At 32.1% G+C, this 25,522-nt stretch overlaps 3 protein-coding genes across 6 annotated transcripts in view; 2 read left to right on the forward strand and 1 right to left on the reverse strand.

Moving 5' to 3' along the window:
- On the forward strand, positions 1–10,810 carry LOC113516815 (uncharacterized). 4 transcript variants are annotated; one of them, XM_026901290.3, is made up of 9 exons: positions 4–475; positions 641–729; positions 912–986; positions 1,959–2,122; positions 2,968–3,169; positions 3,841–4,016; positions 8,810–8,990; positions 9,710–9,925; positions 10,526–10,810. In XM_026901290.3, exons 1-9 carry the CDS (start codon positions 424–426, stop codon positions 10,766–10,768), a joined length of 1,398 nt encoding a protein of 465 aa, XP_026757091.1. In that variant the 5' UTR covers positions 4–423; the 3' UTR covers positions 10,769–10,810. The 4 variants fall into 4 exon arrangements, with proteins under 4 accessions (XP_031763688.1, XP_052755528.1, XP_026757091.1 ...); XM_026901291.3 differs by having other exon boundaries at positions 7–447; XM_031907828.2 differs by lacking the exon at positions 912–986 and having other exon boundaries at positions 1–475.
- Positions 4,684–8,395, forward strand: LOC128201740 (uncharacterized). Its single transcript, XM_052899567.1, has 2 exons — positions 4,684–5,737; positions 6,262–8,395. Exon 2 carries the CDS (start codon positions 6,267–6,269, stop codon positions 8,136–8,138), a length of 1,872 nt encoding a protein of 623 aa, XP_052755527.1. The 5' UTR covers positions 4,684–5,737; positions 6,262–6,266; the 3' UTR covers positions 8,139–8,395.
- Positions 10,801–25,522, reverse strand: part of LOC113516782 (sodium leak channel NALCN) — a 22,301-nt gene continuing 7,579 nt past the window's right edge. Inside the window, exons 14-35 of the mRNA XM_026901253.3 lie at positions 24,848–24,970; positions 24,499–24,687; positions 23,505–23,684; positions 22,971–23,091; positions 22,760–22,891; positions 22,179–22,346; positions 21,462–21,529; positions 21,193–21,333; positions 20,892–21,012; positions 19,518–19,651; positions 18,871–19,036; positions 18,379–18,573; positions 17,074–17,291; positions 16,425–16,648; positions 16,025–16,161; positions 15,657–15,793; positions 14,851–15,010; positions 13,886–13,990; positions 13,312–13,375; positions 12,886–12,973; positions 12,090–12,166; positions 10,801–11,709 (exon numbers count right to left, since the gene is read on the reverse strand). Coding sequence (XP_026757054.1) covers positions 11,525–11,709; positions 12,090–12,166; positions 12,886–12,973; positions 13,312–13,375; positions 13,886–13,990; positions 14,851–15,010; positions 15,657–15,793; positions 16,025–16,161; positions 16,425–16,648; positions 17,074–17,291; positions 18,379–18,573; positions 18,871–19,036; positions 19,518–19,651; positions 20,892–21,012; positions 21,193–21,333; positions 21,462–21,529; positions 22,179–22,346; positions 22,760–22,891; positions 22,971–23,091; positions 23,505–23,684; positions 24,499–24,687; positions 24,848–24,970 — 3,133 coding nt within the window. The 3' untranslated portion in view covers positions 10,801–11,524. The remainder of the gene's footprint in view (positions 11,710–12,089; positions 12,167–12,885; positions 12,974–13,311; positions 13,376–13,885; positions 13,991–14,850; positions 15,011–15,656; positions 15,794–16,024; positions 16,162–16,424; positions 16,649–17,073; positions 17,292–18,378; positions 18,574–18,870; positions 19,037–19,517; positions 19,652–20,891; positions 21,013–21,192; positions 21,334–21,461; positions 21,530–22,178; positions 22,347–22,759; positions 22,892–22,970; positions 23,092–23,504; positions 23,685–24,498; positions 24,688–24,847; positions 24,971–25,522) is intronic.

A 25,522-nucleotide genomic window follows, 5' to 3' on the forward strand; every position in this document is an offset into this window, starting at 1 on the left:
CTTTTCTTCAATAGCTGCAATCGTTCGCATGTATTTGATTTACTTAATAATACTTATATCTATACGGAGTAATCTATACTACTTATAAAAGTGGAGTTTACTTATTATCTCTGAAAAGCAAGTGTCATTGTGTGTGATATTATTTTTAATTGCGTATCTACAGTTGTGAGTTTGCGACGTACATATTAATAATACAAAAGCACATCAGTACAGTATAAATATTAATTATTAGTGTTCATACCTACCATACAAAACTTTGGTTGTATATTATACACTTGAAATGTATCAACACGATATGTATTATGCGCATTACGTGATATACCAAAATAAGCAATGGAAATAATCTAAATATTTTTATCTAGCTAATTTTGTTGTAATAATATACAAGAAAAACTGCGTCTTTTGCTAATAAAAATATGCATAATGGTAACAGTTCATATGACAGTGGTGAGTGTCATTCGTCTACTTAATGAAGGTATCTATACAATAAGTTTAAAAATGAGGTGGATTAAATTTATCATCATTGTTAATGAATCCTTTTAAATGTCTCTTTATCTTTTTCTATAATGTATAAATAATTATAGAGTAGATATAATGGGTAATAAACAAGTTAATGTTCACTTTTTAAACAATTATGTAGCTAGCGATCTATTGGAGACTCACGTTTTGGGTAACGAGAAGACGATGGAAAGATCAATGAGATCCAGCCTTGGCGGTAATAGTGTTGATGTGAGTTAAATTTTTATTGAAATTATCAGATAATATAAATATAACCCCTTCTTAAGTATAAAGTTAAGATAATTATCAAATCCAATAATACATTGTAATCTGTGTTTGCTACATACATACTGCATAAAGGTAAGTTTATCGTTATAATAATAATAAGTAATATTAGCACTTATTATTTTTAGATTGGTGAAATAACTGAATCTCCAGATACAGAATATATGAGTACTTCTGCAATATTACACTACTGTAAATCAAAGGCGAGTAATAAATATTTATTGTTAGTACAGTATAACATGAGGATATAATGTGGTGAGATCATCATCATATCAGCCGTTCTGTCCACTGCTGAACATAGACCTACCCTATAAACTGAGGGTGTTTTATTAATGGGTGATAATGGAATTGTACTCCCGCCTGAGCTATCGGCATACGCTGGAGGAGTATCAGTGAAGGATTGGTGAGGATGAAAAGGCAGGTCAGTTCGTCCATCGTGTCGAATTTAACGGTAAATTAGTCATGATGGTTTCCAGGGAGAACCGTTTAGAGGTCGACCTGATAAGATATATTAATAGCAATGGGGATTAACCTCCCTATTGCTAACAAACCCTTCCTTCCAAACTGAGAGGTTTTACCAATAGTTGCAACGTTTGGCAGGCGAGTTGGCAGTGACAGTTAAATTTTTATGATGTTTTAAGAGGAGCGCTGTTGCCCATTCCTAAGTTCCCTTAGTCGCCTCCTATGACACGATAATATAATAGCGATGATACGATGGCGGCATTATGTAGTAAATATACAAATATAGTTAAAGATTTTGTTTTAAAAAAAGTGACCTCAATTGTGATAAAATCAGTAATTTTGATCTCAAAAGTAAAATACTGAATCAATTTTAGTAAGTATTTTCTTTAAAATAAAAAAATAAAAGGTTTTTCCAAATCGGTTTAGAATTAATGAACCTATGAGATAAACACAAAAAAAAACAATTGAATTCTTCTTTCATTTTGAAGTCGCTCCAAAATACAAAACTCCATTGCTCTGCCAAGCATATGCCGATAGCACAGACAGGGTCACCATTTCATTATCATTAAAAAAAAATTACCGCCCTATTTATTTGGCTCCAGATTCGATAACATACTTTTCTACAATTTTATTTAGATAAAACATTTTGTATTTGTAGTCCAATTAATTTTTCATATGTATTGTATAAACTCAGTTCATTAAATTTGTTTTAGATATTACTTCCATATTTGAAGTTGCTCACTATTATGGGATTGCGGCCTTTAGTGGATGTATCTAATTCATCAAAATTTACCATTTGTGTTTCACATTTTCATTCGGTTCAAGTTGCTGTGTATATGTCTCTAGGCTATATTCTTCAATACATGTCATGCTTCAGGTAGGAGGCATTTTGATTACGTACTGTTACAACCCTAGCATAGAATAGAAATATCATTTATATCCATTTAAATCAGCAGTATTATGCCTTTACAAACTCATACAAACCCATAATTAGGCAGTCGTAATTTAGCTAGCCAAATTACTACCCAGCGACGGACCTGGTTTCTGTTCGCCTGTCTGGCCAGCAAAATTAACTAATTGGTTTTATCATTCGGCCTCAATAAAACCCTGAACTCATATTGTGAGTCAAGTAGACCTTCAAATAAATTAAAAGTGCAGTGTAAACTAAATAAGTTAATAATAGAACACCGTGTACAGATATTAAATAAAGAAACTTTGGTATGTGGCAAATAGTTTTTTTTTTTTTTTATAGTAAACAAGTGCCCCACACTAACAGTACGAATATTTAAAAATAAATAGGCAAACTGTAATAATTATAGTTGTGTTAATATTTAAGCGACCAGAGAAATACAATCAAATATAGATAAATATAGATTAAAAATAGAAGAAGCACTTGCGCTTTATACGCTGGTCAAGTACCAGTGATAGTTGAGAAAGAAGTTAGGTAAATTGCATCAATGTCAAAGAAAGGCAGTTAGCAAGTTGGCAACAATACGTGATAAACCTATGTAATAGATATTTTATCGACTATCCTAAAATTTATTTGGATAGTAGTATCCTGCGCAACGGGTGAGACTATTATCGTCATTTGGATTGAATACACGTTCACTGAAGTCCTTTTGCATGAGAATAGTGCGATTAATTAAAATTACTAATTTGTATTAAAGTTGTATATATACATGAATAATGTAAATGAAATAATGGAAGTATACTTTTTTACAGACGGGATAGAGGATTTTGTTACAAGCTGGTGCCTCTAGCCTTAGCATCTCCTAAAGAATACAATACATACAAAGAAGTGTGTTATGGAAATATTGTATTCGCATATATCGGCCCCAGTGCTTTACATTTCATGGGGTTTCTTTATGCATTGTATTTATTCAGGATATCTGATAATGAACAATTACAAAATTTAATGGAAAGGGTAACTATACAGTTTGTTTTCAGTAAACTAGTATGCCTGTTGCTACCATGTTAGTAGACAAAATAATCGGGAATTTTATTTAATTTGTATATTATTTGATAGTTGTTTCAGTTTTGTCTGCGTAAATTAGTATATAAAGTTGCTATATGTTATATTAGGATATGATCTACCCCAACACCCTTGGGGTAGGTTATATCCTAACACATAGCAACTTTATATATAAAAAAAAAGGATATAACCTACACGTATAACAAATTTCATTCAAATCAAATAATTATACAAACATGATTATTAATTTCCATGTTTATAACACTAATGGGATTATAATGTATTTTATAATATGTGACATATAAAATACTGTATATAGATAGGGTTATCATTTACAGCTTTCAAATATATTATATGTACTAGCTGTACCCGCGACTTCACCCGCGTGAATCAGTACCTAATGTGCCTATACTATGTGCTAAATTAAGATGTAAAGTACCAGTGTTTATACCAAATTTCATTGAAATCTGTTCAGTATTTTTTGCATAATAGAGTAACAAATATCCATTCAATAATCCATCCTAAAGAACTTTTACATTTATAATATTGATAAATTAGTGTTATATTTATTATATTAATTAGGGATTATTTAATTTCTTCATTATAAAAATATATTATTGCAGGTTTTCCTTTTATCATCGTACGCTCCTCAAGGTATGCCTACAGCAAAGCCTAGACGGTTACTTCGAATGCTCTGGTTCTTCATAATTTTAAGCGTCTTATGGATGTGTCTCTCTTTGTGCACTGTTAATCTAATGATGGCTAAAGGGACTATTATGTTTAGGTGGATGGAGACAAGGTATCGTGAAGGCACTATTATTAAAAGAAATTTAGATCCCTAAACAATGGAAGTGAAACACAAAATTTATTGCCACAATTTGCAGTAAAAAATAGTTGTGGTTGTGGTGATTAATTTGAAATAAATGAATTATCTAAAGTCGAATTGTAATAGCTAGTTATTACTTGCAAGTACAGATGGGCAAAGCACCGGGTTTAAACCCGGTGCTTTGGTAAAAACCCAATAAACACCCATAAACTCCCATAATCACCCAAAAAAATAGGTTTTTACGTATTTTTTTGAAAATATGTAAGTAATACCAATAAATTATTTTTATAAATTGTATTGATCAATTCTACAATATTAAATAAAACGTTAACTAATAATATTTCAGGAAATTTTAAAAATCTATATATAATAAAATGAAAGTAATTAATTTTCAGTGTTTTCATGTTGCAGTTGATCAACATGTTGGCCTTTTGCTTCCCGTAGATACTTTAAAATTTCTTCATAACACCTCGTTCGCACACATGGCCGTATATATTTAAATTCTTGAGCCACTAACAGTCCGAAATACTCATTTCTTTTATCCTCTTCTCCATAAATTAAGCATTTAGAACAGTTTGTTTCTTCTTTCAGTAAATTTTCTTTTACTTTATCCTCGTTTTTTTCTTTGTTGCGACGACGCTGGGTAAATCATCTGGACACTGGGTCTCACTATCGCCAAATATATTTGGAGATCGGCTTCGGCTACGGCTTGGCAGACATTTTTTTCTTTCTACAATTTTAAATTAAATTTATTAGAATAAATGCTTCGAACACACGCGATCTAAGTACCTTTTGTGTTTATTATACCTTACCTACCTAGGTATAAAAAGAGTACTTACGTAGATTTTCTTTTATTAACTGTTTTATACGAAGATCTTGATCTCTCAAATTAGCATCCATTTTACTTCCAGTGATTATCAACTAAATTAATAATCCACAAAGTATTAAATAACGTTTTTATGAAATATTTAGCACAAAAACAATACCCTTTAAATATCGATCGTCAGTAACTGTGGCTGACTTACCTATATTCTAGCAAGCAGGACTGCCAGATGTGAAGGGGAAATCCCCAATAAATTGTTGCATGTGACTGATGATGTGAGCATGTTCGTTTCATAATAAAAATGTTGCCAGGTAACCAAAAAGTCGTATGTTTTTGTGCGAATTACGATCATAATCTTTACGATCGTACATTAAAAAATAGACAAATAATAGTATGAGTACGATTTAAATCGTATATCTGTCAACCCTGCTAGCAAGACAGCGACAAAATCACGTTGCATAACAATGTAGCCCAAGCTTATATCTTATGAAATATACGGAAGAGATACGGACTTAGAAAAAACAGAAATGTTGTTCTTTGTGGAAGTCATTGATGAAATTCTATGTATTTTAGCCCGCAAACTTTCTTCAAACAAAAACAGCGCCATCTAGTATCGAGTTCTGTAATTATCTCTTTGTTTATGGATTTGAAGTAAGACCGCCACGCATGCAATACATTATGACTGGGGATTCCCCTATTCGTCGACGCTGAATATGAGGCGACGACAATCACTGTCAAACGTGTTCACTATTACTCTGACTCTGGTAACGTGACTTCCTGGTAACGTGTTAGGTAGGAAAAGCAGTAAAAAAGTGCATATTAAGGGAGCAGATTTGAAATAATATTTATACTTAACAAGAAATAATTAAAGGTAAGTGGATTTTTGAATGATACAATTATATCATGATCACTTAACAATTTTAACTTAAAATTAGATGTATTATTACAAGCTTTTATTTAGCTTGCGTTATGTAAATAAAAGTATGTAGGTATGTTCGTATGTTGATGCAATTATCCTCAATCCTCAACCGACTGGGATAAAATTTTCCATACACGTTTATTTTGGATGATAGTGCATAGTTAGCTGAGAGTCGTCATTGGATAATAATGGTGGATAGCCTAAGATGTGTACTAGATATTTATTTTTAACATAATATGCGTAAGTACCTAATCGAATTAAAGAAGTTGCTGAGAAAAATACAGAACAATACGATAATAAACTAGCGTCTGCGTTTAATCCTCCGAGGAGATGTAATTTTACAAAGGTTTTTTGTATTTATTTTATTATTTTTTTAATAAATTTATTGTAAATAACAAGAAATAATCATTGTAAAAAAATAGGCACTCTATTGTTGAATTTTCGTCAGACCAACTAATCATCGTTCATTTTTTTAGGTTCAATGGGGAGACCTAAAGATTTACGCATATGGGAGCACTACCGTACTTTACCAAACAAGTCTGTTTCTTGCAAGCTTTGTAATAAGGTCTACAAATTCAGTAATGCTGCCAAAATGCTTCAACATCTTATCACTTGTCCAAAATCTCCAGAAACATTAAAAGACTCTATGAAACTTATAAAAGATAGCTCGTCCAAAACCAAAATGTCTGGACTGTCAGAGATAGAGACAAATGATTCTTTTATAAGCCCCTCGTCGTCTGCTAACACTACAATAAATGCTGAGTTTCAAGACACCGATGATCATATAAAAACAGAATTAGCGAGAGCTATATTTGTAACAGGGACGCCATTATCGATGGTGCAACATCCTTTATGGATACAATTTTTCGAAAAATTGCAACCAAAATTTAAAATACCTTCACGTAAAGCTTTAGCGACAAAATACTTAGATAAAATATATAGAGAAATGCGTTTTGAGTTAAATGAGGAACTAAATGCTTGTAGTTACTTACACCTTCAGTGCGATGGCTGGTCTAATTTAAGAAATGAAGGAATAATAAACTTTCTTATATCAAAACCTCAACCTGCATACGTTAAAAGTTTGAATACAGAAAGTAATCCTCACACTAGTGAATACCTTAGCCAAGAAGTTGAAAAAGTAATGAAAGTGTATGGAGCAAATAAGTTTCTTGTACTTATTGGCGATAACGCTAGAAATATACAAAAGGCATTCGAATTAACAAAACTCAAATATCCACATGTTGTTCCTCTCGGTTGCTGTGCACATATCCTTAACTTGTTGTGCCAAGATATTGTAAAGATACAAGAAGTAACTGTGTTTATTATGCAAGCCCTAAATATAATAAAAACTGTTAAAAGGAGTCAACGATTAAGTTCCTTGTTGATAAAATCAAGGCAGGGTGAAGATTCTACACAAACACTAAAATTGCCTTGTGCTACAAGATGGGGAAGTCATGTTACTTCGTTAAAAAGTTTGAAAGCAAATAAGATAGCTTTGCAAATATTAACAGTTAGAGAAGATGTGGTAATTTCAAGAGATATTAAAGATTTAATTCTAAGTGATGATTTCTGGACGAAGACAGGGGAATGTATAAGTATTTTGGAACCAGTCACTGAAAGCATATTTTACTTAGAGAGCGACCAGAATCGTTTGCATCGCACATACATTACATTTAGAGATGTACAAGCTAAGATACGTTTTGCATTAAATGAGATTTCGACATTGAGCGAAGAAAGCAAACAGCAGATTCTAACATCAGTATCTTCAAGATGCAATATGGCAATGAGGCCAATACATTTTGCAGCATATATTCTAGACCCCAGGACTCTAGGAGTCGAACTTACTCAAGAGGAAGAACTTAAGGGTATGGAGTTTATCTACAATTTAAGCCAACACTTAAGTTTGTCAAATGTAATGGCAGATTTGGCGTGTTATAAAGCTAAAGAAAACTTTTGGGCCAGAGGATTTGTATGGAGCTCATTAGATAGCATTGAGCCCCTAATATGGTGGAAAGGTATTTGTGGTTCCACTGAGTTAAGCAAAGTAGCGATTCGTATTCTATCAGCTCCCTGTACTTCGGCAGCCACTGAGCGTTCCTTTAGTATCCAAGGCTACATACATAATAACAAAAGAAATCGACTTACAACTGAAAGAACTGAAAAAATTTCATTCATTTGTTATAACTGGAATCTTAAACATAAAGCTGAATGCGAGGACATTCAGTTTAATGAAGAAAATACCTTAGAAGCTTTCATTGAGCAAGTAAATGAACATAACAGTTTAGACGAAATAGAGCCTATCGAACCTATACAATTCATCGCTTGTAATAACTCTGAATCTGACAGTGATTGACTGTAGTTTTACATTTTACTTTCATCTCTTTCTTAATAAACTCAAAATCAAATTAAAAGTTTTTTATTCTGTAGGCTGCATAATAATATTGTCTATGTCCAGTATAGTGGACGTCTTGCGGCTGAGATGACGATGATGAAGTACAAAATCATAAACACCCAAAAATTTGGGTGTTTATGGGGTTTAAACCCAATAAACCCAAAACACCCGGTTTTTACCCACCAGACTTTAAACCCACCCAGGTGGATTGCCCATCTCTACTTGCAAGCATGTTTGACCTCGCGAGGAGGAAGCCCTCAGATGAATTTATGATACTGAGAGAGTCTATCAATCGCGTCTTCCAATTATTTTTTTAAGTTATAGCTGTATCCCGTGGCTTCGCTCATGGTCGTCACTAATGTAATGTTGAATAGCCTAACCTTCCCCAAGAAATGAGCTATCCAAATGCAATAAGATTTCCTCAAATCCGACTGATAGTTCCAAAAATTGGTGTGTTCATACAACAAACAAAAAGTTCACCGGCTTTATTATGTTAGTATAGATAAATCGTAGAATTATACGGATATAATCTATTAATTTACTACCCGCATTACAAAGTGGCATTCGCGTACTTCGTTGCACCATCGTACCGCTCTATGTTAATTTATAAATTATTCTTATTTATTTTTCAGTTCCAATGAAGTGATATTGTTATTAAAAGTTTTGCTGATTGTATGTACACTCGTACATGATATGGTGCAAGCGACTATAGTAGCTAGTTATTGTCTGCAAGCTCAGCTACTGCAGGTACATCTTACGTTCCTAAAGGAACGTTTGCTGAACAGAACTATAACACCTCTAAATTGGATGAGGGTGAGTTGACGTTGTTTATTTTAGGAGGACAATGTTTTTCGAGTGTATAGATAACATATAAAAGTAATATGCTAAAATCTTAGATTATACAGAGCATCGAGCCTCAACGGATCAACTTTTTGTCAGCTATCAAATTATCTGTCTCGTTTTTATATCAGTATTCTAATTATTTATACATAAAATGCATCTTGACATATTATTTAATAAACAAAATAAATGTTTACGCATTAAAAAGACGAAGAAATTGTAAGACAAAATAACTATAGAAGTTATAAAAAATCACTCATAACTATTTATCACGCAAAATTGTATGAAAAAATCGAACCGTCTTTTTTGAAGTATTTCTATGGAGACACTATCTATATAATCTAACCCTATATATATAATATTAACCAAAGAGGGCAGGATATATTGTTAAATTTTAAGATGGTCACATAAACAGTTGAAACACTGAAGATAATTTAATCTGCGCTGTCATCAGACAAATGTTAGTTTCGCTAGTGCGGTGCGATTGACGCGCTGCGTTTCGTTGTTATACACATCACTTGAAGCAAAGACCGAGCTCGTATACCCTAAGCCACGTTTAAATTGAAGTTACAACGACATTCAGTCTATATTGGTTGAAATTCTCAACTGGCTATGGAAGCGTCTATGTAATTAATGAATACATAATTATGTAGAATTTATTTATAAATTATTAATTTATTTATATATTATAGGAAATTGCAGAATTTCGAAAGCTTTTAAAATATTTAAACGAAGATTTAGCACCAGCGGTATGCATGTTCATAGTTGTGAACATGTCTTGGGCCACATCAGGGCTCATGTGGTTATTGAATTGGGATAAAATAGATGCACGTACCGAACCTATTATGGCCATCAGTGTCTTAAATCAACTGTTATGGGTATCTGCGGTCATTGTACCTTTTATACAGGTTAGTACCTATCTAAATTGAATAATATTTAAGTAGGTATATATTAAACTGCACAGTAAACTTTGTATACTGATAATATTAATACAATCACAGGTGGTGCCCCTTTGGACTAAAAATAAATTTAAAAAATAAATAATTTATAGTGTTATAAAAATTTAAACATTTTTATAACATTTTGAAGTTTGTCCTGAGGATTTGTATGTTTCTGTGATTTTGGTTCTATACGCTCAAGTTGACTCGCTTAGGGCTCAAATATGATTTCAGTGTTGCACACCATTGTTGTACACCATTACTACACTATATTTTTCTGGTAATGTTTGTACAAGGTAGTTTTGAACTTCCAATAGATATAAAAAATATGGATTTTGTGTTATTTAACTATTTAATTACAGTGAATTAAAATTATAAATTAAGTTGGGTACTTTAAATATTGTACTCTTTTGGAACCGATGTGTGTGTGTGTGTGATGAGTTATTAAAGTGGATGGAGCAACTGATGGTGTATAAGGATAGATGTTTTTGGCACTTTGTTATTTGCTAACGCTATGACGCACCTGGCTGAGAAGAACGATAAATATTTATGAACAATATTTTATTTTAGGCAGCTCGTCTATCAAAAGAATGTCGACAAACACAGTCCGTTGGGCACGAACTGTGCGTGCGCCCATTTCTACACCAAGATACATCCCATGAAGACATCACTACAATACTTATGTACGCATCCAGTCTCAAACTACGAGCGAAACTCTTTCATTTCCCCATCGCTGGACGACATCTTTGTATTATACTAACAGTGTCTACTATTGTACTTTTCTCGTTAGGTATGTGCCATTATTTACAATGAATTTTAATAGGTATTACAATTAAAATTAATAATATGGAATAATTGTAATTTTATTTAAATACTATATACTAATAACATTTGGCACTACTTAAATTTATATATTTATCTAAATATTTCATATAATAATCTATAAATTATTGTAAAGGGAACAATTCATGAAACAATATTATTTGGAACATGGTTTGTTTACGCTCGAGAAGTGTGTTTATAGGCGTATAAAATATTCAGTCGTATCTTTGTAAATGAATAATAACGGAGCTATTTATAAGATGAGCAGCGGTCACAACGGTCGCCAGTTCAGTCACCGCCACAGTACGATAACAAGTCAGAGAATGTAAATAAGTGTTTCATATTTTACATATAATTCAATAAACTCTACAGCAATCTTTTTATATTTATATATAGTAGCTGTTTACCGCGAAAATCGTCACGTGTTCGATAAGTTTTTTTAGAAAAAACTTTCATAATAGTCACGTTATTTAAAGGACTCAAAATAGAATGTATATGTTTGAATTATCAGCAATTCTAGCAATCTATTAGCCAGATTCTAAATTTCTTTGTTTTTAATTTGACATTCTAGTTTCTTGGAGAACATTAGAAGGACTCCGTAGGTTTGTTTTATATCACGTACTTATATTGTATCTAAGGATAATTAAATGGATTATATTAAAATTATTTTTCCATGGCGACCGGTATAAATGGTATCGCACTAATAGAAAATAACCCGTACTGTGTGGTATGAGTAAACGAGCCGCCCTAGTCACAGTCGAATGGCACGTGGTGTACGAGCTGCGAGCCCCACCAAGACTGCACCTCGTGCAGCGCCGCGGAGCCCGAGCCGGCGCCCGCGGCCGCCGCCGCCGCCGCCCCGCCCCCCGCCGCCGAGCCACACACCGCGCCCGCGCTATTGTGCGAAACACGGTTGTTGCTCTTCATCACCGCTGCAACAAGTGCCATTCTAAAGATAGCTTACCTGAACAATGAACGATGGCATCAAACTAAAAAACAACCAGTAGGCTGACTTTCAACGTAAAAGCTACATTCCTGAATTTTTTGATTTTGATGGTACAACAGTATTTGAAAAATCCGAAGCAAAATGTGAAGTAGGCAAAATTTCAATGGTAGATTTATATGCAACGAATTCTATGGTTAAATTTTTATAGTTCACTAGTAATGCACATATCAGTCAGATATCCAATCAATAACATGGAAAAATGTTCAAATGTTTTTGAGAATTGACAGATAAATACGACTTGCCACGTTTCGGCAAGTTAAAGATTAGATATATTATCTGAGACAGATGTTTGAAAAAACAACTTACGTGCAGATTTCTTGTTGAGAGCGGGGTGCGGATCACTCAAAGTTGGCTGAAGATATTTCTTAACAGGACTCTCGGGTCTATAAAATAAGACAAATTTAACTGTAATTAATTAATTAATCAAGTTTACCTATTCAATTTCGTAATGGCTGATTTATTTATAATCTAATTTTAAAAACTCGCCTTTCTAAAATTTTGATTTTAGATAAATTAAAGAATTGCTTCAAAAGACTCACGGGCTATTTAAAGAATTTAGGCATTATTCTTAAACAATTTTTTAGCTCGTAAATTTAATAGCAAACATATATTCAATTAGATAAATAGCGATATCAATAATCTTAACGATAGATACAAATTCAAACTTGCTGTTCCAATGTATCGTTTAGTAAAAATTAATAGGTTTTTTATAGGAATGGACAAAAAATTTTATAATAATATACCGAAGGATATTTTAATCTACCTTTTAATATATTGAAAACTGTTATTAAATCATAATGAAAAAAGCTTATACACTAAACAATTACTTGAATGACAAATTTGCATAGTATTAGACGATCATCCACAAGTTTTTAATGACCTGTAATTTTAGACATAGTATAATTAATTTTAATAAATATACATAATGTTAACAGAGTTTTAAAATAGTAACTTTTGAGTTTCTTGCGGTTCTTTTTTCAAAACAAAATTTATGACTTGTAGAAATGCTTGTAAATATGTCTATTTAAATAAAGTTGATTTGAATATGATATTTATAGTTACACATGATAGTTAAAGAGACAATAATTGAACCTTACTTTACCTTGGTATTGTAACAGATGGGAGACCGGGTCTTTTAAATTGACCTTTTGTGGAAGACCTCTTCGGTTGTGTGTCAAATGACGTTATATCTGTAATCGAACAAGAAATATTATAATTTCGCGCCAGCTCTCTTACAGAGTAGGCAGAAACAACCGAGTGCCAACATCCTCACGTAAAACAAGTATTTTGCGATTTTTTTTCCTAATGCCTCACGTCATAACATATTTTTGAGCATGAAAAACGTATCAAAATCTTTTTTTTAGTCAATGTTGCTAGTAACACTATAAAACCTATATTTTGGCAAATTAAATATTTATGACTAAAATGTATTGAGAAACTTTGCCGCAGACTGAATAATTATATTGATATGTGCAAAAGAAAACGTAAATTTATTGTAATGTAAATGGAAAAAAAAGACAATACGTACTAGACATTGCAGGTTGTGATGTAGACTCAGTGATCTCGGTTCTTCCTGTATTTGCGATGATTTGCTGTGAAACAAATCTATGTAGGTATAAAAAAGAAACTATTTTTGTATTTAGGGTGAAACCAAAAGTTACGTTAAAATATATCCGTTTCAATATAATTCGAATTCAAAAATGCAAATAATTGATCTGACCTGTCTGCTTATGTCACATAGTAGAAATAAAAAATATATTAATTGTGCTTCGATATATAATTGTATAACGTGAAATTAGTTAATAACTAAAATAGTTAATAATAAACGGTGATAACTTCAACAAAACTTATTTATTTTCATTAAGTTCTATTGAAACAGACTATAATGGCTTAAATGTATCTATTCCCTACAAAATTTACGCAGATGATCAGTGTATAACCACTTCAGTTTGGTTATTCATCGGCCTATACTCACTTTCTTATGCTGATATACTTATTTCGAGTTCTGTTACGGAGTGAATCTTCGTGCACAATCCGCTTAGTAAAAAGTAAATTCTGACAAGTTGCAAAACTAGTTGTAATAACAAAATACAAATAGTCACCTGTGTCTCTGTTTCAAATTTTTCCTTATCCGCTTTTTCATTACTCATATCAACTACTTGTTCATTTGTCTTTCTCAAACCCGCTATGAGGCTTGTTTGTTGTTTCTGTAATACAATACTTATATATAATATCAAATTCATTCAAGTAATAATCAAAAAAGGAAATCACTCTATAATTTAAGTTTACAATATTTAGTTTTTATTTATATTACAAAAAACTTCGTTTATTGCTTAGTAGGTGTATTCTATAGCTGTGCCCACGTCAATCAACACAGGTCTGATTTTCTTTTCGGTATAGGTATGTTTACAGCTATATTTTCATTACAGCTATATTTCATGTATAAAATAAATGCCGATTTGCATTTGTTTTATAGGTACATGGAAAAATGTACAGTAAAAAATATATAATTTTCAGCTATTTTTATATACATGTTTAAGTTCGTGTAAGAAATAAATAAATTATTATTAATAATAAAAAATAAAAAATATATAAGAAAAAACCTATAGTATATTATTAAAGAAACGTAGTCTATCTGCGTATCAAAATTAATTAATTTTATTTGTTTTATTTAAAGTTAAAATTATAATATAATTTTAAATCATCTCTACTTGAATATCTTTGTTCCATTCGTAAAGCTGTTATTTGTATGGCCATGTTAAAGTTTGAAGGGTGGGAAATTACAGGGTATAGAGGCGTAACACCTTAGTCCTTAGGAATGGTAACGCATGAAAGGTATCAAGGGCAACACAGTATACTCTGTTATGTCCATGGTATTGTTCATATCTATGGGCGACGGTTTGTACTCTCCGTCAAGTGGGCCGTTAGCTAATCTAATCATCTAATCCGTAACTTTAATGTGTTTGAGTAATAAATATCTATACATTCTACAAATATTCATTTTTATTATGGTTGCAATATCGCTAATTTGTTCTACACATCAATTTCCAACAAATAAATAACTTACACTGCTATTGGCGCGTATTTTTTTCAAACATCCTTCTAGCCACGTCCTGATAGTTTGTTTTGCGACTTCTTCCTCGATCAAAAATTCAAATTCTTCTCTAGCAAGTAACTCTTCCATTTGTAATGACTTGCGAATATCAACCGTACGATATGAAAGCATACTGTAATATATAACATTTATTAATAATAGTACCTAATGAATTAACAAAGAAAAAACGGTCTAAAAACCGCATAATAAATAAAGCGATCAAGTGTTAATAATTATTATTACATACTGTAAAGACAAAAAAATTTAAGGCATTTTATTATGACTGGAAAGCACTCTCCTTATAGTCAGTTATATGTTTTCAGTGATTCGCCATATGTACCTATTATTTCACTAGAATAATAACAGAATAGTGTGATTTTTCTATACAACAAACATTGCCAAAGAAAATTATTGGTTTAATAGATGACTTAATGAAAAAGGCATAATTATACATTTTATGATTTCAACCATTAATTGTCCATTGCTGAACATCGATTTCCTCTATAAGGAATGGTCCTAAGCTACCAGAAACTATAAATAATAACTATAAATAGAAACTATATCCCTACAATACTTTTAAAGTCACTGCTTCATGAAGAACGATAGAGCGGGGCAGGGCTAAAGACCTTCTAAACTAAGCATTTTTTATACATAGAGATGCTAATTGCAAACTTTTCGTCTCCATCGTAGTCAGATTATCAATCATATGAGCTTACTAATATTTTAGGATATATTTGTCATGTTGAAATGCAAATATAATGCATGTGCTTTGAACTTACTTGATGACGTCGTGAAAGGTAACGTCCTCGCCATTGTGCAGTCGCTCTAACTCATAGCACATATATTTAAATAATAACCGCTCCTTGTGTGTGTCACATTCTAATCGCCCTTTCAGGAGTCGCAATATGAATTTTACCTGAAACTCCGACAAAATTTGCTTATACCTATTAGTACGTGACAAACTACTTGTTGTTCGAAAATTACTTTATTTTAATAGCATCAATAGTAAAAATTACGATTTAAGCTAATTTATGTAATTATACTCGTATATAAGTAATAATTAAAAGATTTGGAAATCTAATAAATTACTTGACAAATACGCGGTAAATTATTAATGTTAGAGATTCTAACTAATCAAATTGCCTACCTTTCTTACTGGTATTACACCTTTTTGATGCACATCAACAATATTCCATGTGTTTTGAAAATTCCTTATATCAGCATATGATAATAAAGCATCCTCTTCATTGGAATAAAATAAGGAAAAATTCTCCATAATAATAGCTGTAAGAAATTTAATAATATATTCTAATTTTAGTATTCTACTAAGTAGTAAAACAAATATTTTTGCAACATAAAATTAAAAATACAGTTTTGGTGATAAACAATGGTGTATCTGAATTAATCAATGAACAATTTCTTTACATACATCTCTAGCTTCGTCTATTTTCATAATTTATCTCGTATCAAATTTGGAGACTTCATTCATATATGATATAATTATATAATAATCATTATATATCCATAATTTAAAACTACGTACGTACCCACAAGCAGGTTTAGGACGATGTACGTAATAATAACGTAAAAGGTGCAGAAATAAGCGAGAGAGGCAGTGAAGTTCCCGCAGTCCGTTTCCCAATAATTGTCCGCGGGCGTACAGTATGGTGGTGCCACCATGCAGTCATGCATTATCTTGTTCCAGTCCTCACCCGTTACAATGCGGAACAACATCGCAACACTGTGAATTGGCGAGTTGAAGTTTGCGCGTCTGGAAAAATCACGTTCATTTTTTAGAAACATAATGACGAATTTTTTCAAATTACATTTTTTCAGTCACACTAACTTTCACAAATGGTATATTAAAGAGAAGAATTCTATTGATGCTAATTAAACCTACTTAACTAACTACTAATTAAATTTTATTGTAACACTAGTTGTTTTCCGCGGTTTTGTCCGTAATAGCATGGGTATATAATGGTAGGTGTGTTGAATCTGTGGAGTCAATATGGCCTTGTTTATAGAACCAATAATCCAACAGGTTGGCTGTCAGCTTGTTTACTACCCGGAGTTGGCACCCATTATTTGTATACTATCGAAGTCTTATGTTTGTGATTCCAGAGACAAAGTTACTAACAATACACATTATAAAGTTATATTTGTAATTTGATACTAAATAATTGAGATCTAACTTACCTTCCAATACCCTCTCCATATTTAACATTCCCAAATACAATGGTTCCAGCAAGAGCATAGAAGAACACGAGCAAGAACATGCCAAATATGATGAAGAAACTCTTGCACACGCTAACTCCTACTGTCAGCATAAGCATTTTGAGGGTAGTGTGCTTGCCGGTTATTGTAAAGAAACGTAATATCACTACCATGAATCCAACGAAGTATGACAAGTCATTCTAAAAAAAATATGTATAACAATTTTTACTATTGTAGTAATCTATATTTATAATAAATCTGTAGAGAGGTCAATTCTGTACATGAAATATATTTCCAAAAAGGTGATTAGTGATCGATACTGATGTTAAAAATGCAATCAGTAAAATTTTTATCTGTCTGTCTGTATGTTCGTTATAGAAACAAAAACTACTCGATGGATTTTAACGAAACTTGGTACAGTATTCTTCATACTCCTGGGCAGGTTATAGTATTATTTTTCATCACATTACGATCAATAGGAGTAGAGCAGTGAAGGGAAATGTTGGGAAAACGGGAGAAGTTACGCCATTTTTAAGCTTCCGTCGCGTGTGCAGCCTTAATAGCCACTTTTTAAAATGTAAAAATGTCCACCCGTGCGAAGCCGATATGGGCCACTAGTTACAAATAAATTCCAACCATTATGTATAAGTAATACAAAATAGTTGGAATTTTAAATGCTTAGAATGTATACCTTTAATTGTGGCAAAATACCTATCTAGTAATGGCTCTATATACTAGGTATAAAGGTTATTTGGTTTACAAGTTTTAAAGTGAATCAATACTCTTCAAAAAATCAGCCAGGTGCGAGTCGGACTCACACATAGAGAATTCTGAACAAATTATACTCGTAATTACAAAAGAAAGAAAATTTTACAATAAAAATTATATTTTTTTTTTATGTAATTACAAGTTTATGGTTTTTAGATTATTCCCTTTACTTGTGCTGTACGACATTGCTTCTTGCCAAAGTTCATGATTCTTGGTCCACGGAAAATACCCTGTAGGTTTTAGTTCCCTTGTAAATATCAAAATATACGCTATAAATGGCACGTATCTTTTGATTGCGTTGACTTAGCAGTTTAATTTTTTGACAGCTTTAAGAGCACATTCTGTATTCGATATTAAATTCAACTTGAAACTTCCACGCATTCTTGATAAAAAGGGCTTTGACAGACCGACAGACAGACTGACAACAAAGTGACTCAATTTAGGGAGTTTCATTTTTTCTTTTGAAATATGGAACCCTCAAAAAGAAGAAAGAATCGAATAAGGAAGTGGTTTTCTCACCTTTAGTATAAAGTGCATGAATATCCATATGCACCCAGCCACAGTGACAAGTAGATCGTATCTGTTACGACGACTCTGCCAGTAACCACGAGGAGTGAACGCTATTGTCTTCAGTAGAACTTCCACGACGAAAACCAAGGTTAGTAACGCAGACGTGAGCGCTAATTGTTCGGTGTAGGGCGAGTAACGAGACCACTACAAACATATGTAGTGAATACTATTATAAAATGTACATTGTAAAACATAATGAAAGGGTAACTAAATTCGTTGAAATTATCACAGAAACACCCAAATGAAATTACTCGATTTTTATTTCTACTTACTATTTGACATTAGTAGGCAGTTAATAGTCGACTAAAAAGGGTTTGTTTACATTTTCATTAAGTTCTATTGAAACTGACCGAACTAATTACTAACAATAATGTGGATAATTCACTTGAGATAAATTTACAGACAATTTTACGGATCAAAATGTTAAATTATAGTATATACCGTTACAGCCAACAATGCACTGTTGATTAGTACGACGATAGCGATAACCCTCTTAAAGCTCAAATTTTGAGTTACATCATAGGCAAAAGCTCGCACTTTCCGTTTGTTCGGTCGCGGCGGTAAATGCAGCGGCTGAGCAATTTTCAATCTTTTCTTCAAATCACACCTAAAACAATTACAAGTTTATTATTTGCTGTTAACTGTAAATATATATGTATATGTGTGTGTTCATCTATTCGCATTTGTTTCAGCTTTCTATAAACGAAGACACAGTGGATTATACATTGAAAAATTATTATTATTCCAACATAAGTGATGACGAGCGGCAAGATAAAACTCTGTTGAAAAGCAAGAAAAATTCTTCATTGATGCGGGCTAACAACAGTATTGAACATTTCTTTAAAAAGGCGAAGAAAAAAAAGAAGGCAGTTCTTAGATCGTCGGTTGGTCAATCGAATCAGAGTCGAACGTCTTATATATCCACTATATATAACTTTACAGGTAGATATGGCTAACATCTAATTAATAATTAATATAATATAATCATACTAGCTAAACTAAACTAAATTATATATATATATATATATATAAAAAACAATATTTGAGAATAAAACAATAATGGGTAGCGAATTGGAACATAATCTCACCATCGTCTCTGGTCTACAGTCAACAGAGCAGTCCCTTTGTTTTCAGAGTAGTTCGCAATGACGACACCGACAAATAAGGTCAGTCCGATCATACAACCCAAGAATATGTAAACGTGAATGTAAAGTGCGTGCACCTGTAAAATACTGTATTATAAGTATAATGTATATATATTGTTATGGAAACATTACATTATACATTTTTGTTTCTTTTTTTTTTTATTTTTAGTCAATACATACTATAGACATAACAACTTTATGTCCTGTGGCACCTGCCGCCATAGACAAGTAACAAATGTTTTTAAAGAACAAGATACCACATGTTGTAGTCCCGTTTAATCGTAAGTATACAGCAGCGATAATATATCTATTGTTAGATTCATTTACTGCTTGTCTAAAGAGGTAGGCCTTCATATCTAATGTTTACAAACAGTGCTCGTAATTAGGGCATGTTTTTTTTAATGGATGAAAATGGAATAGTAACCCCCCGCCTACGCTTTAGGGATACGCTGGCGGGGCACCAGTGAGGGATGACAGATGAAGATGAAGCAGGTCAGTTAGCCCATCATTTTCAATTCATTAAAAATTAATCACGATGGTTTCCAGGGACAACCGCGTGGGGGTCGACCTGTTAGGGTACATTGTTAGTAATAGGTCTGTTGGATCTCATTATTAACAATGCCTCCCCCCCACTTATAGCATGTTAGGTTCTTGAAATACGCGACGTAAATCGAAACGTACGTCGTTTCGATTACGAGTAGTCGAGACATTTTTTTTTTCATATGTTTACATGTAAAACTCAAGGGTTAGGATCCACACGGATATACATGCTTTATTATAAAAAATAAGTTCTTAAAATAATTATATATGAAGTGAAGTGAATTCTCCTATGCCGGAAATCGAAACAATTGACGTATGCTTTAGGAATAGTATCAAAACATTGTTCGACGTAACTTAAATTGACGTAAATCGAAACGACGTAGGTCGAGGACTGCCTGTATATCCACCTTGAAACGGCAAATAAACGTGAGGAGTTTCATGGAAGTCAGTATAATGTACTGATATACGAACCAATACGGCGATGTTAGTGACATTTCTATAACATAAACCATAAGCCTATAACATAAAGTTATCATTAAATACATGCACAGATTGCTAGTTACGTGTTATCAATCGTGATGACAGTATGTCTTTTGTTTTACGACCAGATTACACTATATTTTATGATTTAGACTAGAAAACAACAATGTACCTATTATAACGCAATAATTGTATATATCCAACACAGCTTTATGGAGGAAAAGGTAGTGTTACCTATACAAAATTGATAATTGAAATAATAATAAATCTATCTATATTACAAAAATAAATACTTACTGGACCTAACGCCTTGATAAGGACGTCCCGCACGTCCAACCATCCCTTGAATGACAATACTTCAAACAATGTCAATAAGGCATCACCAATGTTGTCGAAATTAAATCTCTTTGGATTAGCCCTGCGTAAAAAATATAAAAAAATATTGTGGAACTGTTTTACGAGTAACTTTAAACATTAGCCTTAAAGGGTGGCAATAATTATGTATATTATTAATAGATTGACAGAAAGCATAAATGATAAAAAATAACTAGAATAAAAGATGACAGTAACAATAGAATTTAATTAAAAGTGAACATACCACACTCTGGGAACAAGCATCGAAGGAAAGGTCTCATTTGGTCCCGGTCTTAACTTCATTTTAGTCACAAATACTCGTCGCATAAATACACCCACACAATCCTCGCGACGTTTTATTGTAGGATCATTGCAACGCGCCAGCCTACGATATATAAAAGTAAAAATAAAAGCAACTAGAATTCAAAAAGAAAACGCTATAAACTCAAAAGAGGAACTCGTATCAGAATAGCACATAAAAAAATAATTACAAATAAGAAATATTTAAATTACCTTCCACCGTATAATTGAACACCATAACTCGCGAATACGAACATCAGTAAAATTAATAGAGTAGATACCTGAAATAAAAATAATTATGTTTAGTAAAGCGAAATTTATTATTGTTAATTATGTACACTAATAAAAAAGTCAGTTTAAAGGGCTCTTGAGGGACTGTAATAAAATAACTATCTTACAACAAAAAAACAAATAGTGATAAACAAGTGTACAATATATGTTTAGACATCTTATTACAAAAGCGTGTCTAATATATGTTTATGACTAAACAAAAGAAATTGTGTAATCAAAAAATATAGATAGAAAGATTGTATGATATATAATGTTTGAAAAATGAAAAATGAAAAAATATTTATTTCGTAACAAAATTGATACAATACTAAGATCGTTGTTGTGAAGAGTGTTGTCACCTGTATTGTGCTCCTCCATAACCATGCAAATCAAAAAAATAAAATTAAGACATAAACATTATCTAATATTAGTAATAAGTATATCTAAATGCATGCATGCGTGTGATGTTTAATGTTATATAGTTTATATACTAGCATATAAAATTATATATATAAATTATTACTAAACAATGTTCAATTATAGATACAGTTTTGACTAATACTGCTTAGACAGTGTTTTGAATTATAATAAACCCATAAAAGAGTAATCATATGAAATAATTTTGCCAATTTGATAGCAGCCGCAATTAATGATAATAACCAGTAGAATCTCCTTGAAGCCGCGGCACAGCTCGTAGACGACTTTGCGCATGTGCGGTACGAGCGTGAAGATACGCAGCGGCCGCACGCAGCGCAAGATCATGAGCATCTGCGCCGCCGAGCCCGGCGGCACCCGCAGCGGCATCCAGCACAGGAACGTCAGCGACACCTGGTAGCATGCAACTCTTTACGCGAGTGTACACACAGTTTCTATATAAAACTGACATTGATACATCTTTTTTACTTGATTTTCTATAGCTAATCAGTAAGACAAAATATTGCAAATGTAATCTTTTGTAGGAAACAATAAAGAGTATATATTTATCTATCGCTCTGTGTCATATTTCTTTCAAATATTTTTGGCGAAATATAAACATTGAATGTGTTAATATACAATAGGCGACAATTAATTATTTTTGTTAGTGATTAAATTTTTATCTTCATATTATTGACATAACTGATATAATAACTGGAGTCTCTCTAACTTCCACATAGGGTAAAGACACAATGTAATAATGAATATATATATATGATATAATATTCAAGCAAACGAGAACAAACTATGCAATTTCTTGCACTTACAATATAAATAAACACATCCAATACAGCTGCAGCGTCTTTTAGGTAAGCTTTAGGCGTAAAGAACAGCCCATCTGCCAGGATTTTTAACGCCAGTTCAAGACTCATAAATATAACAAATCCATACTCCGCTATCTGAAAATTATATACGAGAGATGGTCAAGAAAGTACAAGTTACGAATTATGTATGAATGAAGGTTCATATTATACAAACCTGCAAAACGAAGTTCTCCATAACTCTGTATGTAGGTGTTTCAAACATCATAGACAAACAAGACAGAGTAGTGACCATGATCATCACCCAGTCCATATATGTAACTAGGCCAAGAAAATTACTGTAAAAAAAAAAATTAAAAGGTAAATTATTAAGCTTATATTGCAGGACAAGAACATGTTGATAGACATTTACAAATATTTTTAAAATATAAAATAAGGTTACAGATAATTTTGGGACATTTTCAGTAGATTTTTATTAGACTAACTATAAAGAGTTTAATTTTCAGTCGACTTAAAAAAAGGAGTGTCAATTCAGTTGTATGTTTTTATGTTTGTTACCTCATAACTTTTTCAGTTCTACACCGATATGGAAAATTATTTTATGATATAAAAGGATATCCTTACTTATTGGTCTCTTAGAAATTGTATTAAACTCGTATTAGTAGTTTAGTTTTTAAATCAAAATAACTAGCTTTGCCACAATAGAAATAGATTTTTTTTGTGAAACACAATCTTATTCAACTTTACTTACTGGAAGCTTTTATAATGCACTTTTCTCTCATTGCCCGTGACGGGATCCCTGAGGCGGGCGTCATACCGCGCGTCCACGATGGCTCGACATATTTTACGGAAGCGTGACTCTCGTGGGACTATTAGTAAAGGCGTGTCGAATAATGGATGGTTCTCTCGTAAATCCTCCTCTCGCTGATTTCTACAAAAATTGTGCTTGTGTAAATGTATTAAACACTAATGGTTTCTAAGACTTATTATTGTATTATGAAAATATTCTATGCATTTAACTAACTAGAATTTAAACAACAATGACCCTTTACAACATCGAAAGTTCAGATACATTTACAGTCTATGTTTTATTATTATATTTTTCGGGATTCGTATATTTTTTATAAATTAACGTTACGAATTTTATACTACTGATTTTAATGTGAGAGGATATGTGGGGCGTCGTCGCCAGCAGCAGCCACTGGCCATGCCACGCGGTAACACTAACCTATTAGGTAAGTCGCTGCTCACATGAGTCTTAGCGGATGCTGAACCGCCTAGCAGATAGAATTGACCTATTTAATTCTTCTCCGAATGAATTTATAAGACAGTTCTTTATGTAATTAGTTATAATTGTTAATATATAAATATGGATATGTGTGTATGTGGATACGTGCGTGCGTACGTGTGTGTATGTGGGTGCGTACATGCGTGCGTGTATGTATGTGTGTATATATTATATTGTTACATTATAAATTAACATAGTATTAGGTAAGTAACTGTAAAAATAATAATAAGGGTAGGTATACAATTAATAAATATTTTTTGAGCTTTTGTTGGGCTCGCTATGCATGTAAATATAAAAAAAGATAGAACCATAGATTTTTTATTTATTACATCTTAAATACTCTATTTTTCGGCTTCATTGTCGTTAGCCTTGTTTTCGAATACTAGGTCCGTCATTATTTATCTAGTATTCACTTTGGCTACAATATTTTTTTTTGTGGAACAAAATTTTAAAGTACCTTCTCATTTCGGCTTGTTGCCGCTTAGCCTGCAGCAAACGAATGTCGAGGTAGGGTGGGCGGGAGCGAGAAGCAGGAACGACGCGGGAGGCGGCCCCGATATCTCCATTTTCCAGCAGGTGTTCGTATGTCTGCTTTAGCTTGATGGACCCGCTGCGCACTGAACGTCTTATAGACCGCGAGCCGAACCTGATAATAAGCAATCCACACTATTTTTTATGCAACTTCGAATGACAAATAATTGGTCAGTTTAAACTACGTTTTTGTTAAGGATCCGATTACATTATTAGCAGGTATTTTTATACATAAATTATTCACAGATTTATATTATCACTCTAAATGAACTTACTTTTTTTGGTCGACTCGTAATTGTTTAGCACTGGATATGGTTCCTTGCGGCTTTAACCCAGATTTTCCACCAGTAGCCAGCATCGCTGAATCTCCCAGCAATGGACGGTGATTGTTTGAATCTCTGAATATTAGTTTAATAAATTTATTTAAATTATGAAATGGAACCATAATTTATAAAATATTATTGAAATATTTTTATGTGATTCATGTTCACGAATTAAATACAATTTATGTTATATATGGATATAAAAATATTTTGAAAAATTAAGATAAATTGAAAATTATTACGATAATGATAAAATAAAAACCTGTAAGATGACGATCAGGGTGAAATAAAAATACCTGAAAACATAAAACAATATTTATAAAAATGTAATTAAAAAAAAAAGTAGCAAATTAATTGTATAAAGATATTCAGTGAACTATTAACTAAAGAAAAAGATTTACAATTATAACTTCTACAGCTAATATTAAGTGAATTAAAAAAGTTTTGTCGTCATATATTTTTTTATATGTCCGAGTAATTATTTTTAATGAACTGATAATAATATTTTTTGCTAGTCTATTGTTTTTAATAATAATAATAATATTTTTAATGATACTATTTATAATAATATACAAATTTATTGCTAAAAGCAATCTCTTACAGACAACCTGGCATAAAGAAAAATTT

The sequence above is a fragment of the Galleria mellonella genome, unplaced genomic scaffold (assembly GCF_026898425.1).
Source record: "Galleria mellonella isolate WM207_F2 unplaced genomic scaffold, CSIRO_AGI_GalMel_v1 utg588, whole genome shotgun sequence".
NCBI classification, from domain to species: Eukaryota; Metazoa; Arthropoda; class Insecta; order Lepidoptera; family Pyralidae; genus Galleria; species Galleria mellonella.